This window comes from Cylas formicarius, unplaced genomic scaffold, assembly GCF_029955315.1.
Source record: "Cylas formicarius isolate icCylForm1 unplaced genomic scaffold, icCylForm1.1 PGA_scaffold_6__28_contigs__length_40554024, whole genome shotgun sequence".
NCBI classification, from domain to species: domain Eukaryota; kingdom Metazoa; phylum Arthropoda; class Insecta; order Coleoptera; family Brentidae; genus Cylas; species Cylas formicarius.
The window spans coordinates 29,527,594-29,544,200 of record NW_026844347.1 but is presented as its reverse complement, the minus strand read 5'-3'; the positions used below and the strand labels follow the sequence as shown (position 1 = coordinate 29,544,200).

The 16,607-nt window shown below is 32.6% G+C and overlaps 3 protein-coding genes across 13 annotated transcripts in view; 1 reads left to right on the top strand and 2 right to left on the bottom strand.

The window, feature by feature from the left end:
• Positions 1–7: 7 nt before the first annotated feature.
• LOC132703942 (phosphopentomutase) lies at positions 8–8,843 on the bottom strand. 6 transcript variants are annotated; one of them, XM_060673511.1, is made up of 9 exons: positions 8,704–8,843; positions 6,290–6,626; positions 5,097–5,265; positions 4,691–5,046; positions 3,993–4,124; positions 3,731–3,939; positions 1,701–2,002; positions 825–1,051; positions 8–205 (listed from the first exon to the last, which is right to left on the bottom strand). In XM_060673511.1, the coding sequence occupies exons 2-9, from the start codon at positions 6,610–6,612 to the stop codon at positions 103–105; spliced, it is 1,821 nt and encodes a 606-aa protein (XP_060529494.1). In that variant the 5' UTR covers positions 6,613–6,626; positions 8,704–8,843; the 3' UTR covers positions 8–102. The 6 variants fall into 6 exon arrangements, with proteins under 6 accessions (XP_060529494.1, XP_060529491.1, XP_060529492.1 ...); XM_060673508.1 differs by having other exon boundaries at positions 8,606–8,736; XM_060673509.1 differs by lacking the exon at positions 8,704–8,843 and adding an exon at positions 7,416–7,542.
• Positions 8,844–9,449: 606 nt separating this feature from the next.
• LOC132703943 (uncharacterized) lies at positions 9,450–11,727 on the bottom strand. 4 transcript variants are annotated; one of them, XM_060673514.1, is made up of 4 exons: positions 11,439–11,575; positions 11,029–11,385; positions 10,489–10,691; positions 9,450–10,430 (listed from the first exon to the last, which is right to left on the bottom strand). In XM_060673514.1, the coding sequence occupies exons 2-4, from the start codon at positions 11,318–11,320 to the stop codon at positions 9,984–9,986; spliced, it is 942 nt and encodes a 313-aa protein (XP_060529497.1). In that variant the 5' UTR covers positions 11,321–11,385; positions 11,439–11,575; the 3' UTR covers positions 9,450–9,983. The 4 variants fall into 4 exon arrangements, with proteins under 4 accessions (XP_060529497.1, XP_060529496.1, XP_060529498.1 ...); XM_060673513.1 differs by having other exon boundaries at positions 9,456–10,430; positions 11,029–11,372; positions 11,439–11,727; XM_060673515.1 differs by lacking the exon at positions 9,450–10,430 and adding an exon at positions 10,813–10,831 and having other exon boundaries at positions 10,512–10,691; positions 11,029–11,372; positions 11,439–11,699.
• A 464-nt stretch (positions 11,728–12,191) lies between these two features.
• LOC132703941 (centromere-associated protein E) overlaps positions 12,192–16,607 on the top strand; it is a 41,012-nt gene continuing 36,596 nt past the window's right edge. For 2 of the 3 annotated variants that reach the window (XM_060673504.1, XM_060673502.1), the window contains exon 1: positions 12,192–12,441. The gene's annotated coding sequence lies outside the window, so the exon portion shown is untranslated. Of the gene's footprint in view, positions 12,519–16,607 lie in introns of all 3 variants that reach the window. The other variant, XM_060673503.1, reaches the window with a different exon arrangement.

Genomic DNA, 16,607 nt, shown 5'->3' with positions numbered 1-16,607 from the left:
ACAGTGACACACTTTATTTAAGTAACAAAAACAAGAATTGGAATGTGCAATAAATTAGTAATAAGTTAAGAAAATTTGCTAATCTCGTGACTAATGGGTTCATCAATCGCTTTGTGGAATTAAACTGTTCTTCGCCGGTTCCAAAAACTCCTCACAAATTGCGGTCACCGTTTCTCTGAGAGTTTTCTCGATAACAGATTGATCACTAAAATCAAATAAATATACATTGTAGAAACAACCTAGTTTTAATTTTAATTAAATCAAATGAAATCTATTTTAATTCCAGCCAATTTTTGAAAGTTATCAATTTAATCGACTGGTAAGTCCGGTAAAGTTGAATCAAGTACAACAACCCAAAAATAGTCTATGCCAATAAGTCTGATCGCTACGTCATCAAGCTAAACGCTATCGGCGTTTACAAACGTCAGATCTCGTTAACAACAAAATAGGCGGGGTTCATTTTCTATGTTTTTCGATTTAATTTTTATTTTATTAATTATAAAATCCGGATCAAATAAACTTTTAAATATGGCCGACGAAGCTTGTCATTTTCCAGTGACTTTCATTTCGCAAATGTTCGATCTTTCTTGAACATTTAGATAGATAAACTGCGGATTTTAATTGACTATAAATCAAACTGAAACGGTTAAAAAGTACAAATTTCTCTATTATTATCTATGACGTCTTAATCTAATTCATACCAACTGAAAAATTAATTAATAAAGCAAATTACTTAATTATCTAAACGAGGGTGGGATTTTTTTAAAAATCTTTAAAAAATTCAAATTAAAAAAATTAACTACACAATTTTAGAATTTGCTTACGTCACGTCGGGGCTGCTACACAACTCCGTGTAATATTTAATTTTTGGTTCTGTCCCGCTCGTTCTTAAAGTACAGTGCAGACCATTGTCGAACACAAAAGTGATCATCTGAGCGCTACATGAGACCGGCAAAATTGCCCTGTTCCCGGGTTGTGTGTTGTCGTAACCTGTCGTTAAATCCCTTATGGAGATGATTTTATATCGATTGTGCAAGACACCACCGGGATACTGCGACAGAAAAAAATAACCAAAACTAATCAAATCCTTCAATTTAAAATGCTTCAGGGTAAGGTTAAGTCCTTTATAATAGAATCGACCAGTTCAAATACCAATTCTGGCGACAGAACTCGTCAACGTTATTAATCTGGTTCCTGTGTTGGAACCTGTACGTCAGAGAACAGTCTTGTAATAGCCATCCAACTACCAACACATCAAAATTAAAATCTGGCGTCAAAATGTCAAAACAAGTGTGTTATCACAATTTTGCAACGACATCTATAGATAGTTCGAGATGGAGGCTACTGCAAACATAGGCTAGAGTAGTAAAGAGAGAAAATACCATTCACTCTCGGCTGGGTTCGACTGCTGTGGTCAGACCAACACGTAATAAAAAAACTATTCCAACATTTGTTCTGATCGTGCCAAGAAGGACTGATAACAGAAAAACGGCTACCACCATCCGGGCCAATCCGGCCTTCAACCGGCGTGGATGACCAAAAACACACTTTCAAACTTTCACTAAACACTTAGGAAATGAAAACCACACAGTTGAAACCGATATCAACATTTTTCTGACCATTCAAACATTAAAAAAATATGTTTTCAACAAAATGTAACATTCACTGAGCACTAATGGGAGGAAACAGTTGGGACTTACAGTATCTTTACAGCCGTCCCAGTTTCTAATGCGTTCGAAAATTCTCCTGATTATAGCAGGATTGTCGCAGAAATAGTAAGAGTTTAAGGACTTATGGTAACCATATTTTGAGTAGATTTCCTCCAATTTGTCGACTATTTGCTGTCCCTTGCTATAAATGTACGATGCACAACACGCGAAATGTGCGGATGCGGAAATTCCATCTTTGTCGACGATTTTGGGATCGCACATAAACCCTATAGCTTCTTCGAATCCGAATATCACTTTCTTGCCCGTTGCTTCTAGATCTAGGACCTTATTCCCTACCAAAAAATAGAACTCGTTTTAAACTTCACAACTTAAATATTCAAACCACTTGTTTAGGGCATTTAACAATAAATATTGATCTTAATATATACCGGGTGACAAAATAAAGTGGGATCACTATAACTTTTAAACGGCTTGAGTTAGCGATTTCAAATTTCGAAGGGTTAATATAGCCTGAATATTCAATTTTTTTGACAATTGGCAGAACCTATATTTTTTGCATTTTTGAGTACGTATACATACTATACTTACGCTAGTTTTTGACTGTATGCTCGTATTCCACAAAAACATCAGCTTTTTACCATAATAAAACGCTTTCAACAAAAAATTCTAATCTTTGAATCCCAGAAGAAACTGTCCTTTGCATTTTTTTTTTTAATACTAATCTGTTTTTTCTTTCCACTGCATGAGCGAGAGTTTCTTCTGAATTTTTAATCTTATGGACTTGACAATTAATAATGACTAGAAGCAAAGCCACCTAAATAATATTTTGTTTCTACAAAAATGTATTTACTTTTCTGGTTTTTTCCTTCCTGTAAGCTTATTTTTTAACGAATTTTGAAAATTTTAGTGTTAAAATGTTGCAAAAAAATGTACCGGTTTTAAAGAGTTTTTAATTCCACTAGAATGTTATTTAAAAAGACTAGGTTATCCAAAAAAATTAATAGTTCATTACATTAAATGCTATTTGCCATTAGACAAGTAAAGAAAAATTTTTTCCATTATCAGGTGACCCGATAAATAATATTTATGATGGCCACAGTCTTCTAGACACAATTTTTAAAAATTAAATAAAAATTTAAAACAACAAAAAAAATGAGAAAAGCCGTCCCATCCTCCTGAATCCAGAAATGCAAAAAAAATTACTGTCGTTTCCGCTCAAACCGGGAGTACAACCATTGACTATGTATTGTCACAAAATTGGACTTTCACTTACCGTTCCAAATTTCAAATCGCTATCTCAAGCCGTTTAAAAGTTATAGAGTATCACCAGGTGTAATATGTTATAAAATATATATTTTTCTGGAAACCAAGTCAAAATTTCTAACTAAGTCAGAATTTCTCAAAAACAAGTCAGAATTGTTAACTTCTGCTACAATACGATTCTTTTTCGGGAACTGACCAACCACAAAAGAAAAGCACTAATTGACAAATTAATGAAAACCAACCAGAACTGGATATCCTTTTGCATAGTAATCTATATCTTATTGTTACTTACATTCTAACTTTTACTCAGAATCCTGACTCTTTTTCAATAATTCTAACTGAAGTCAGCAGCTTGATTTATTTGCAATTTTTGTCAGAAATGTTTAACTTAACAAATTCTAAAAAATTCAAAAGCATTTTTTTATTTCTTGTGGTCCTCCGAAGCTATTAAATGGAAAACTAAGTAAAACATTTTTCAAAGGTTTTCTATAATAATATTCTGATGCTGCCAAGATATTATAGCAAAATAAGTGCAAAAAAGTCTCGTTTTCAAAACTATAATGCTTGCATCGACTAGCCCTAAAATTTGGCAACTATTTGACGTTCCTAACGACATCTGATATCAAAGTAAAGGAGAGATTTAAGAGAAATGTCAAGTAATGGTCAATTTTTATTAATAGAAGATAGAATCATGATAATAGAACATAGTCCGAAAACAAGGCTTCAAAGCAGATTCTTCTCGTAATAATTCGAAATTTCTCTAAAAGTCATCTGAGGTCAAAGGTAAAGTAACTCACCAATCCACTTAAACCCAGTAAGGGTGTCAACGAAATTAAACCCTTCCGCCTTGGCCATCGTTTTCAGAATCATTGAGCTAACGGTACTCGAGATCATAAAAGTGTTGCTCAGTTTCTCTTCCGGATATTTCTTCTGAAAACAGTATAACAACCAGTACCCGAATATCGCGCCGAGTTCGTTCCCGCTAAAAATTTTCCACTCCCCGGTCCTGCAAACAATTCAAATTTGAAATTTGGAAGACACGTACCCGAGCTTGCGAACCTCGAATTCTTCTCGGCAACAGCAAATCTATCGGCATCGGGATCGTGCGCAAAAATTAAAGGCGATTTATTTGCTTCCGCTGTCCTGATTGCCAAGTCCAGACTACTTTTACCTTCCTCGGGATTCGGGAACCTAGAAATCAGAAAAAATAAATTAAAATTAAAAAAAAACATGAAGGATCTGGGGAGTGACAATGATTTTTAAACCATCTGTTTCTCCACTTAAGGTGGAGGAGACAAGTGATTCCGACTAATGTACCCATTTGTTTATTCCACTAAATCAATATACTAAAACCTTTGTTGTGTTTTAATACATAGTGTAAGTACAAATCGCAACTCCCTAGAAGAAAATCAAATTGACAAAAACAAAATGAGCGCCGAATTGACAAAATGACGTGCTTAAACTGGGTTATAAAAACCCGATAGTCTGGAATCGTGTTAAAATGAAAAGCATAGAATAGAAACTGATTAGAAATATTGAAAATATATTTAGAAATTAACTAAAACTTTTAAACGTAAACGAATTAATATTAGGTACCTAAAGCAAATGATTGTATTTATAGGGGTATATTGATATACTTCAACTGCACTTAATCGTTTTTGTTGTACATATTTTTATGTTATAGAGTTAATAAATAACTTATTATTATTCTTAATTAAATAATTTATAGTTATTTAATAATATAATAAAATCCATACTTCACTGTTGGAAAGTCGGGGTGAGGATCTCTCTGCTCTGGAACTGGAGTAATCGTGGCTCCAATAAAGTCGAATATAACCTGAGTGATTTTGTATCCAACTCCGTGCATCGCGGTATACACAATTTTTAGTCCAGTCTGCTTATTGAGAGCTCTGTGCTCCGCCAAGATTTCATCCTCTATGATCAACTTGCGATAAGCTTCCTCTACGTCCTGTTGAGGATCGGTTAACAGTTTGTTGTCTTTTAAAACATGCGTGTCCCACGAAGACGCGAGGGGTTTAAGATTTTGCAGAATAGATTTCTGGATTTCTTTGTCGACCGGTCCGATAATTTGCGCACCGTTTGAATCGTATACCTAAAATTTCTGGAAATTAGTACTTTTAAAGATTTTTTAATTTAAAACACCTTATATCCGTTATCGTCTTTTGGATTGTGTGATGCAGTCACGACCACTCCACTAGCACATTTATATCTGCGTACAGCAAATGGGATCAAAGGTGTGGGACAAACATCGCCGAAAAGCTTTACGGGAAATCCAGCTTGCACAAAGACAGTAGCAGTTATCTCGGCCCATCTAAAACCAGTCTTTTCCACACACTAGCAGCATACTGAATATAACATAATAATACAGTATAGTACTGTAGTAATATACTATGCAAAGTATCTGTTTATTATTACAAAGTATTTTATATTTAACTCTCGACATTAATATAGCGTGTTAGAGCCGGCATAAGTAAAGTTGGGGTCATATGGAACGGAACTGTTTGGGTTTAATCTTAATGTTGAAGTCAAAAGTTTTTTCAGGGTATTTCATTTTTCGCGGACCATGATTTTTGGATTTTTGCATTTGGAGAAATTGAAAATATTTTTATAAACTTGTGTATAGGCTCTTAATTTTCAATTAATTGAACAAAAACAAAATCAAAAATTGAAGGAAGGAAGGAGGAAGTCCATTTTAGAGCTGCATAAAGTTTGTTTCATAATAAGGTTTAGTACTAGCTGTAAAAACCGCAATCAACGTTATTTTTACATGTTGGATAGGGTAACTGTTTAAAAAGTTATAATTTTCATTTATAATTTCAATGTCACAATATATTTTAAACTTTAGTTAAAAAAAGACCCTACTGAAATGGACTGGACCAACTATGTTTATTTATATTCAATACCAAATGGAGTCGATATTATTATTGGGATTCCCCGAATCGCTAAGTATCGTATTCGGATATTTGATTATAAAATACATATTATTATTAAATAATGATAGATAACACTCTACAATTGCAAGATGTAATGGAAAACATTTTTTGACTACTCAATTGACTTTCAATTGACCAGTCCCAACACTAATCAACTGAGACAAATTTTTGTTTTTTTTTTTTAAGAAGGGTTTAAAGAAAGTATTTTTTATTAATTAACCATATCCAAAAATATTTATCCACAATACACTCAAGCCCGTGCCCTTTGATGATTGCCCTATACACAAAATAACGAGTTTCGTTTCCTAATTCATCGTCCAATCTAACGGTTTCTTAAAGAATAATTTATTCAATGGATTGAACACAATGTGCTTTTTTTACAGTTCCAATATATAATCTTACCTCTTGCTATTATATCTCCCGTCATATCCAATAATAATACCGTTCTCATCCAACAATTCCCTTCTCGCCACTTCTAAGAACTTTAGAAAGCCTTGAGCTGTTTGGATTATAACCAAATCATTCATGCAAGAGTAGCCGACATCCATGAGACCCCTCAAACCAGCAGTGCCAAATGAAAGTCTTGATAATAATTTCTTCTGTAACGCTTCGACATTATTTTCGTCCACCAGTTTTTGAAGTTTAGCGCGGGTTTCTTCGTTCTTATCCCAATCGAGCCATTCATCGATTTTAGATTTGAGTTGTGCGTCACAATTCGAGACCATGATTTTGGCTTTATCTAATTAAGAAGTGGAATTTTTCATTAAAAATGCTTTTGACGGAAATTGGTGTCATTTCCAACAAAACATTTAGTACCGCCTTACAAGAAAATACCAAAAATTTTATTAGTAACAATACGTTTTTAGATTTTGCAAAAAAAAAGTATGATTTTGTTGAAGTTAACTTATAAAATTATTGAAAATAAACCTAATCACCTAAATTAATGTTTATTTCAGGATAAACATATAAATGTGGTTACAAAAATAAAATAATATACAGAGGTTGGTATTTAATACCCGTAAGCCACATTATACCTACTCGCAAAATTATTTTAGTATACTTACGGTTGCGTTGAAAGAAATGGCAAATCGCGACCGAATGAACTGAATGTCTGTCATTATTTTAGCCGTTCATTAATTACAAAAGAAGAAAAAATAGTAAAACTGATTTTACCTGTAGTCATTTTACAAGGAAATTTTCATATTTCTAATTAGACAAAATATAACATCTGTATGTTCCACTGGTTGTAGAACAACTTAACTATTTTTCGCTCTTGGGGGCAACTGGAATATGTTAAAGGCCAACACGATAACCGAAATTGCAACATGATTTACGTTGAGGGCAAAATTATGACGCAATGTATCAATTTTATCAAATAAAAATTGAATTGCAATTGTTACATTTATAAAAGTAAACGCAGATAAAGATTTTGCAACCGTATCTTCTGTAATTCTGTTGATTGTACAAGGGGATAATTTTACGAATTATTATTCTATAAAAGTTCAGAAAATCAGAGGCGTGTCATTACCTTAAGAATACGTCTGCATCGATGGGTAATACTCATAACAATTAAAAACAAATTGCTGAAACATTTGATTTTTTTACAAAACAACAAAGTCTATAGGAAACATTGCGTTGAGAGACGTAGTACGTCACATATCTCCATTTACCATCGACTGGAAGCTGTTTACTGTCCTTGAATCCGGCGTTTACAAATGGCAAAATTGAGAAATGTGGTCTATTATAATAACGAGTTATCGCCAGCGTGCATTTGCATTAGATTTGCTAGTTTTTGGTTATTCAATTCTAGTCAAGAATTCTGTTTAGTAATTCTTGGTTAGTTTTTTGTTGAAATATTAGCGGTAGAGAATGAAAACATTGAAATAAAATCTTGACATTCAAGCCGATTCAAAAGTCAAATCCTGCTTACTTGGCAACATCGCAAAATAAGAGAATATATTTTGGTAGGTCAACCAAAAATTTGTGATTATTTTTTAACCTCAACTATTTAGAGAAACAAAATTTTCATTTATTAAAACCAAAATTGAATATTAAATCACCCGTTAAACTATGGTACGACTTAAACACCGGTATGTGCACACAATTTTCTAATTATTTGTTAATATCTAATCATTTTCATGCTACTTTAGTTATATAGTGATTGAAGTAAATGAAAAGGGAAAAGATGAAAAACCCCTGCGATTAACAGACGCGTCGTTGTACACAGCACTACAACAAAAAATTCAACAATTACACGGAGATTTCGGAATTGCAGCAACAAAAGCTGGATTTCAAGCAAAATACTGCAATGAACATACAAGAATTGCAATAATCAGAACTCGCCGAGGGCCTCATAAATTGGTTGCTAGTTCGTTGCCATGTGTAACAAAAGTCGAGTCTAGATTTGTTAGAATTAATATATTGTATATTGGAGCAACAATAAGAAAATGTTTTCATTTTATTAAGATATACCAACAACACAAGTTTGATGAACTTTGCTCGAAATTGAAGACACAGGAAGAAAAAATAGCCCTCACAGATGTAATATTTGATTTTGAATCCGCTTTAAAATCTCTAAAATAAATGGGAAAGGGTAACTTTATTTATGGTTGTTTAACTAACTTTATACCTCTTTAACACTAATTAGAAAATACAAAATATAATAGCATCACATAAGCAATATTACCACTAACCAATATTAGTCTACCAAATACTTACAATATTTATACACAGAAGACAGATGAATTATGAAGGGTTTGTGTTAAGCGCCAGTAATGCGAGTATGGTAAGTTGCAGAATTAAATACGTTACATTACCTTACTATATGCAACCCAATTTTACTAGCGTCAATATGGTTGGTCCGACTTTTAAATAAACTTTGGTTAGGTTCAATGAATTATAAGTGTAGCACAAGGCCGGTAAACTAAAGTAAAAAGAACCACATGGCGGACGTTTGTTCTAGCCCGTTTCCAAAAAAGTTGGAAATAGGTTAAAGAATTATGTCGTTTGAAAAAATTTTATTCAATACATCTTTAATTTGAATTGTTAGAGGCGTCGTTCCTATAGTTTCGTGAATTAGTTGTTTTGTGTGAATATCTATGGATTTGTATGCTGTATTGCTCGGTTTCCGGATTTCTTGTATTCACGCTGGTATCCAGCTCAGATGGGATCGGATATCCCGTATGAGATAATTGCTGGAGTCGTTAGATGAATCTGCCGTCATTTTATATATGTTATAACACCTAGAGGATGATAGGCTTTCCAGACCCTTTATTTATGAAGGCATCCTTTAGAAATTTTGAATTACAGTTACCTATTGTAAGCTGGCCAAGTGGTCTTATGTAGTCGTAGCCATTAGAAGTAATTAACAATCAAAACTGAAAGATTGATGTGAAACAATTTTTATTTCAATTGGCTATAGGAATTTGTGAATGTTCTTAGTGGCCTTCATGGTCCAACTTAATTTACCGACTTACTTAACAACTTAACTTATTGACCTTTTTTGGCATTACGTAAATCAGCAAATTATATTTTACTCAATATATTAAAAAAATATATTTTAATTACCAGTATATACCCTACATAACAAAAATTTAATAAATCTTACTTAATAACATATACTGCTAATGTTTCCTAAAACCAATAACAAAGGTACTGAAAAACTTCTTAACCCTTTATAACAAAGGAATAATAACATTAACGTTTATTATTTCACTTTTGAACTAACCAATTATTTCCTACAAATGTGCACCAAAATATTGCTTTGTAAATATCTTTTTTAGTTCGAAAACAAATATATCCTGATGAATGGTTATGATGAAAATGCAAATTATTTAAGAACTTCAGCATAATCATACAAAAGGTAATTTGAATTCATCTTTGTACTAACACTAAGTTAAATATGTAACATTAAAAATAGGAGAATACCTTTAAAAATCACAGTTACAAATATGTAACTTAATTTCAAAATTGACAAAATAACAATACTGCAAATCCAACTAATTGTGACTATAAAAAAAATAAATGAGTACAAATTTCTGTTATCAAGACCTAGTTGAAATAGAGGTTCTTAATCAAAATATACATCAACACAGACTTAGAGACACAATTTATCAATATTTCCTCTAACTGTTTCTATTGAAATTAGGTCAATTAATATACCAAAGGCATCAACATCGGCAGTTCTGATCCAAAATTCTCTTACAAAGTACTGATTTATATAATTTGGATTAAAGAATTGGGCTTGTTCACAGACTTCCACAGGTTTTTTCCAAATAGCATCCAAAATTGCTCCCAATGATCTGTTCCTATGATTACAGTCCAACAGATCATCCACATATTTAACATTGATGTACAACTTGTTAAGAGTCTCCATCTCTTCAGAAAATAAAAATGTCGTCTGGCTTGGCAACACCAGCATGGACTTGGGTTTCACCAAATTAGTTATTATATCCAATATTTTTGCTTTTATTTCTTTTACTTGAAAAGGATCATTGTTATCCCAATATTCTAATGGTTCTAGCCAATAGTTTTGAGGCAGACTCTAAAAATAACAGTTTGGTTAATAAAAAATATATATATTTGTTTTTTCAAAAACATACCCCGATTTCAGAAATACATAATATTGGACTACATCGGTGACTTTGTGAGCCGGCTTTTTGAAGGAAAATGGGGTAAATGTCAACAAGAACTACCACACCTTCACCTCCCAAAGTCATGAGTGTAGGGTAATGTAAAGTTACAGCTTTTCTTACAAATCTGGATGCCCGGTTATAAAGTGTACCCACAGTTTCTATATCTAAACCTTAAGCAGAAAAATTAGTAGATGAATATTATCATTACTATTAATGAGGATGCAATACTAAGAAAAATAATCTACAAACATCAGACAAAACAAAGAAAATGCTATAAATAACACTTTTTACCTTTTCCTTATCCAAAAGACTATTGGCAGCACAAACATAAATCATTACTACTATACAATAATATCAGTAACATTTTATTCTATTAATATGGCCAGCAATAACATTTTTTTCTAGAATAAAGTTCACTTTGAAGGCTATAGTATTTTGCAATATATTATTTTATAAGAACCTTATATAAAACTAAGTTTTGTTGAGTAGTTGATAAGTTGATCTTACCAAGAATATTTGCCATTAAATCTAGATCAATTCCTTTAACCCATCCATATAGTATCCTTATTGCGCTTCTAATATTGCACTGAAGTCCATAAAATATTGAGTGTTTTCTAAGGGATTCCTTGTTGTCACAATTGGAACATTTTAATTGGTATAAATCATTTAACCCATCAGCAAAAATCAAGGCCAAGGGCGATTCACATTTGGGATCTTTTTGGGCATTTGGACATCTTGCACTGAGAGGCAGTAAATTATATTCTATAGCCCATTCCATAAACAAATTGCTGCTGTCCATTAATTTCGGGAGAATTTTTTCTTGATATTCATTAGATAATCCACCAGTATCCCTACAATGTAAGACTGATTGGAGACTCCCACGAAAGGCAACAAATAATGAGTAAACGTGGTTTTACCTGTCGAATGCCCTTAATGTGTGCTTCTTTTTCTTGTCCATTTTAACATCTTCCTCGTAATACAAATACTTAGCATCTCTAAATTCTGCTTCGTTATCTGAAGACGTAGTGAACATGTCTTCGTCTTCGGACTCAAGCATTTTAATATCGCGAGTTTGAACAATAAATTAGTCTTCAAATTTTAAAAGAAGCAACTAGTTACTTCTTGGATCACATTTCGTCTGGGCATCTGCACACTACGCAACCGCATATTGATCGACTCTAAATTTTTAAGATATTGTCAAATTTATCTGAAGCCGGTATTGCAGCAGGTAAGAAAACTCTCTGAAATTGCTTTTTGGTAAAGTTTCCGCACGCCAGATGTCACCGGCTGTTGGAGCGAACCATTATATTCATATTGTGCAAATTTAAGGAGGATCGATTATTTTTGGTTCCTATTAATTTCGTTTCTAAATGTGGACAATCAGATTTAATAACAAACACATCTGGTATTACTAGTCAATGCCATAAAGGGTTGAAAATATAACAATATAGATATTGAATAGCAATAGGCCATGGAATGGGTTAACAAAAAAATTATTGTTAAAGATAATAGTCGTCAGCCGTAAAACGAACTAAACATTTTCTCCTTTTACTTTTCGATTTTCCTCTAATCAAAAATTCTCCCCCTTTGAAACGTCACTGAAAATCGCCAGCCCTAATGTCCCCTACTATGAAGACGGAAACTCGAGCGGCACGAACACCGGCTGTATTTTGTTGTCGACACTGCGGCTGACGCCGAGAGTCAGTTCAAAATAATAACACGCTGCAAATCGTTTACGAACGAATTTTTTTATTTTTGTTTTTTGCGGCAATCCACATTTGCGTTATTCGGTTTGATCAATTTTAAGTAGTGTTAAAAATAATGCAATAACCGTAGAGACTGACGAAAAGTGCGCGGAATGTGATTCGGTGAATGTGATATAAACATCCCTTCGTTTAGGCCTTATCATCGATATTTTCCGTAAGTTATTTTCATAGTTGCAATTATAATTCCATGCGAATTAGATATACAGCATGGATGGAACTAATCATAGGCAGGTAAAGGTTAGATTGTGTTATGTACATTGTAAAATTCTCTGCACGAATCAATTTTGACCGGGTTAGCCGAATTTGCTTCAAGGCTGCATCCAGAGATTTCAGATAAACCATTTGTGCTTTTTTGTTAGAAATGACTTTTTTTTTTCTAATATACTTACATATGTCTCAATTTAAAAATGACGAAGGGCCTGCCACAATTGAAAATCAGTACACCTCAGCAATAACGTGTATGTAGACACCTATAAAAAGTTTATTACAGGTCATTTGTACTTACAAATCGTTCATTTAAAATTATTGAAAACATATTAAATAAATTTTAGAACATCTTGAATTAGCAATTTAATATTTGTATATTAAATTATGTATGTATGTATTTCATAACAACCACTTCAAAATTATCCCGAGCCGTCTTTTTCTCAATAAACAGAGAATTTAGTGTTATGCACCATTTTTTTAATTTGGTACTATTGCAAACTAAATAGCAACCTAATAGATCTCTTGAAAATTTTGGATGGCGCAAGAATTAATTTATAATGTCCCAGAATTAGACAAAATTTTACAGAGAAATGTCCATAGATATATACCGTCTTTGGAAATACTTTAATATTATATATTTTTCGTCCAACGTCCTATTTACAATATATGTGGTGATTACAAAGGATATAACTAAAGATATTACGATTAAGACCCTATACAATGTAAACTTCGTAAAATATACGTTCTTATTACCACCACCAATAATTTTTCGGTAACTCATTACTTATCTTATAAACATTGTTAAACCATCTTATAAACATTGTTAAACCAAAAAATACAATTCGGTCGAGGAAGTAATTTGTATGTTGTCGGTGAATCTTTTATCTGTGTTTCGCCCGAAGCTCCGTGTGAGAAGACCAGATCACCTTGAAAGGTCGACAGCAAAATAACGTCTTGTTAGTTCCATAAAAAAGACAAATGGTCTCTTAAGTGTTAAGACCGTTATTGAATGAAGCACGGAGATGGACATCCTTGTCACCTGGAACTCAAATGCATTTTAGAAGTTTTTGTCGACGTATTTTTTTGCGTTAGTTGGATATAAACTTTAAATTATACGTAATATACCTATTTCGATTTTTTTGTCATTTCTAGTATTTAGTGCTTTTCAGTTCAATTTTTGTACCCACCTAGGCTTGTGACGACCGGTTTCATAAAACACGAAAATACCAGACAAAATACGAAATAGATCATATTTTGACTTACATTTCAAAAACTCTGGTAATGGCAGTGGCAGGACCACAGTGTCTGTTAATATTGTCAAAATTTTAACATGTTCCAAACTAATCTTCTTCTTCTGAGACTTGTTTCCTTCCAACTTATAATACCCTCTATTTCGACCTTCATAATAAGTTGAATAATATGAAGGACATGTGCCAGATATAACAACTGACACATTTGTTTGCATAGCTGCCCATGATATTTGGAGCATTCCTCAATGCAACGACATTTTGATCGTCTTCAGATTGATCGTGGCAGCCCTAAGGCCGCAACATTGACGATATGTATGTAGCACTTTTCCATTCTTTTGAGAATTATCAGGAATATTGTGTGCATTCATTTATAGAGGCCAAATACGACATTTATGTTTTTCCCCATTTCCATTCATGTCAGGTTAACCGAGCTCAAAAGATGTTGGAGACCATTATAAAAAATCGCAGTTACTAACAATGGGTAGGCTTTTTTATACTAGTACCATGGTACAATTTTAATATTTTATTTAGAAAAATTAGTAGGTACTACTAAATCGTGTAAATTTTCCGAATTACTGAACCGTTCTCTGCGCCGACCTTGCCGCATGAGGAATTCTTCGTAGCGCTCGAAACGAGATGATTTTTTTTTCATTTGCGATTGTGCAAAACGTGTAACCTGATAACATCCGCCCATAAAAGTTCATTTTTAAATTTCCCGCTTTTTATTATTTATTTGTCTATAATTGTGGGATCGGTGATCCAAATGAAGTTCAACTGAGTGTAGGGTGACAATAATTATTGTCGAACAAGGAAATTTCCAATCGAATTATGTGCTTATTATTATTAACTCGATCTGATAAGAATACTGTAAACCGCTGGCAGGTATATATCGTACATACAATAAAATGTTCAATTGAATAACATTTTCTAGCGCATAACGGATGCTTAGAGACCGCAACAATGTGTGTGTTTTTCGTTTTATAATAACATTGACCACGGTTGGCCTGTTTTCGCCTGACGTTCTCCGATACTCTGGTAACATCACAAACTATACAGTGTGTTACTAACCAAACTGGTCGAGATGATTCTTTGGCTCATTTTATAATACAAATGGTGAGCAAAATAGTTAGTGATTATTGATTAGATCTGGAAATGCTCTGTTTTTCTGATACAGGGAGTAGATAGGAGGGATATGCAAACATTGAAAATACGTTTTTTGTTGAATAAGTTACATATTATTATTATATTATAATTATTATTAAAATTATTATACTACAATACGTAAGGCAAGTTTGTGCTGTGTCTTAAAGAGGAGGGAAAAACTACTGTCTAACGATTTACAATAAGAATTTCTTATATAATTTGTATAAAACTATATATCGTATACCTTCTGCATATATTGTATAAAATAAAAGAAACCTTTGAAGTAACCTAAATTTAAAATTGAATCAACTAATTACAATATAGACTTAGAAAAACACCAATTATAAAATTCCTTGCAATTACTATAGAATATCAAACCGAAATGAAACAAAATTATTAATTTAAATGTGTGCATCCCAACTTGAAAACATTATACATATTTATTTATGGTGCTAGTTGGGACTATGGGTATTTATATTTGAGAGCAATCCAGTATGATTTACGTTTAAAATTATAATATCAAAATTGTGAGTTAAAAGCTTAGTGAAATATAAATGGCTAATAGCTTTATTGTATCTGGCATAAAAATATACGTTGGAATTATTTCTTGGAGTTGCATGAACATAACTACATAACCACTTTTTTTAGGTCAGTTGAACAACCTCAAAAGCTAGGTGCATATATGTTCCTTGCAAATTTAGTAACTTTTCACGAAAGATGTCTTAATAGAAAGTTTTTCTAGATTTTACCAGACCTTATTTAAAATGTTCCGTAAAATATAGAATTTACAACAAATTTTTTTTATTCTATTTGCCATGTATCAAATGTATTTTAAACTAATTGTTTGGTCAAGTTTTTCTTTTATCTATATTATAATTAATATTTAGAGCGGTGTTCGTTGAAAATTTTAATCTTAGTGAGTTAAAACAAATTAAATATTAATAACAGATTTAAAAAAGTTATTTCTTGTTTTGTTTTAATTTCCTATCCTACTAGCCAAATTCCTACATAAGGAGTGGAAACTTTTTTGATATGGTTTTTGTCTTAAAATCACTCAAAAAACCAGGTGGGTAGCTTACTTATAAACATCACGTATTCACTTTCTTATAAGCTATTTCTGATCATCGTTCTCAAGGATACGATACACAAACTCGCCGGTAATTTGTCCTTTTCACCGCGGCGGTTTCGTACGCGTTTATTTGTTTACATAAATAGAACGGTCATACATGTACATCGCCCGGAATGTATAACCGCCCAAATGCCTAACTGGTCATTCTCATTCTTTGCTATAAAATATTTATTTTTGACATCCTTTACCATTATTCCTCGTAAAAGTCAAAATGTTTATTTTTCTCGTGATAATTTCAGCCGTTTGTATTATGTTTAAAAAATGATGCTCTGTGGTAGCATCCGGGCTTTAGAGAAATTTTGTATGATACAAGGTATGTTCAAAAAGTAAGGTGACTTTTAAGTTTTATCAAAAAATATTTATTTATTCATCCACATTAATGTTGTCCCCTTCAAAGTAATCCCTTAGAGAGTTCTTCTATCGATTTTTTCTTTATCTGCCCAATCGTTCCAAACTTCCTTCATTTCATGGGTTTCTTGAGTTTTAGGAACAAGAAAAGTCACATTGTGGTTTTGTTTTTGGTCCAAAAAGTTAAACACAAGCAGCGATGAGTGAGCAGGTGCATTATCGTGACGCAAAGTCAATGAATTG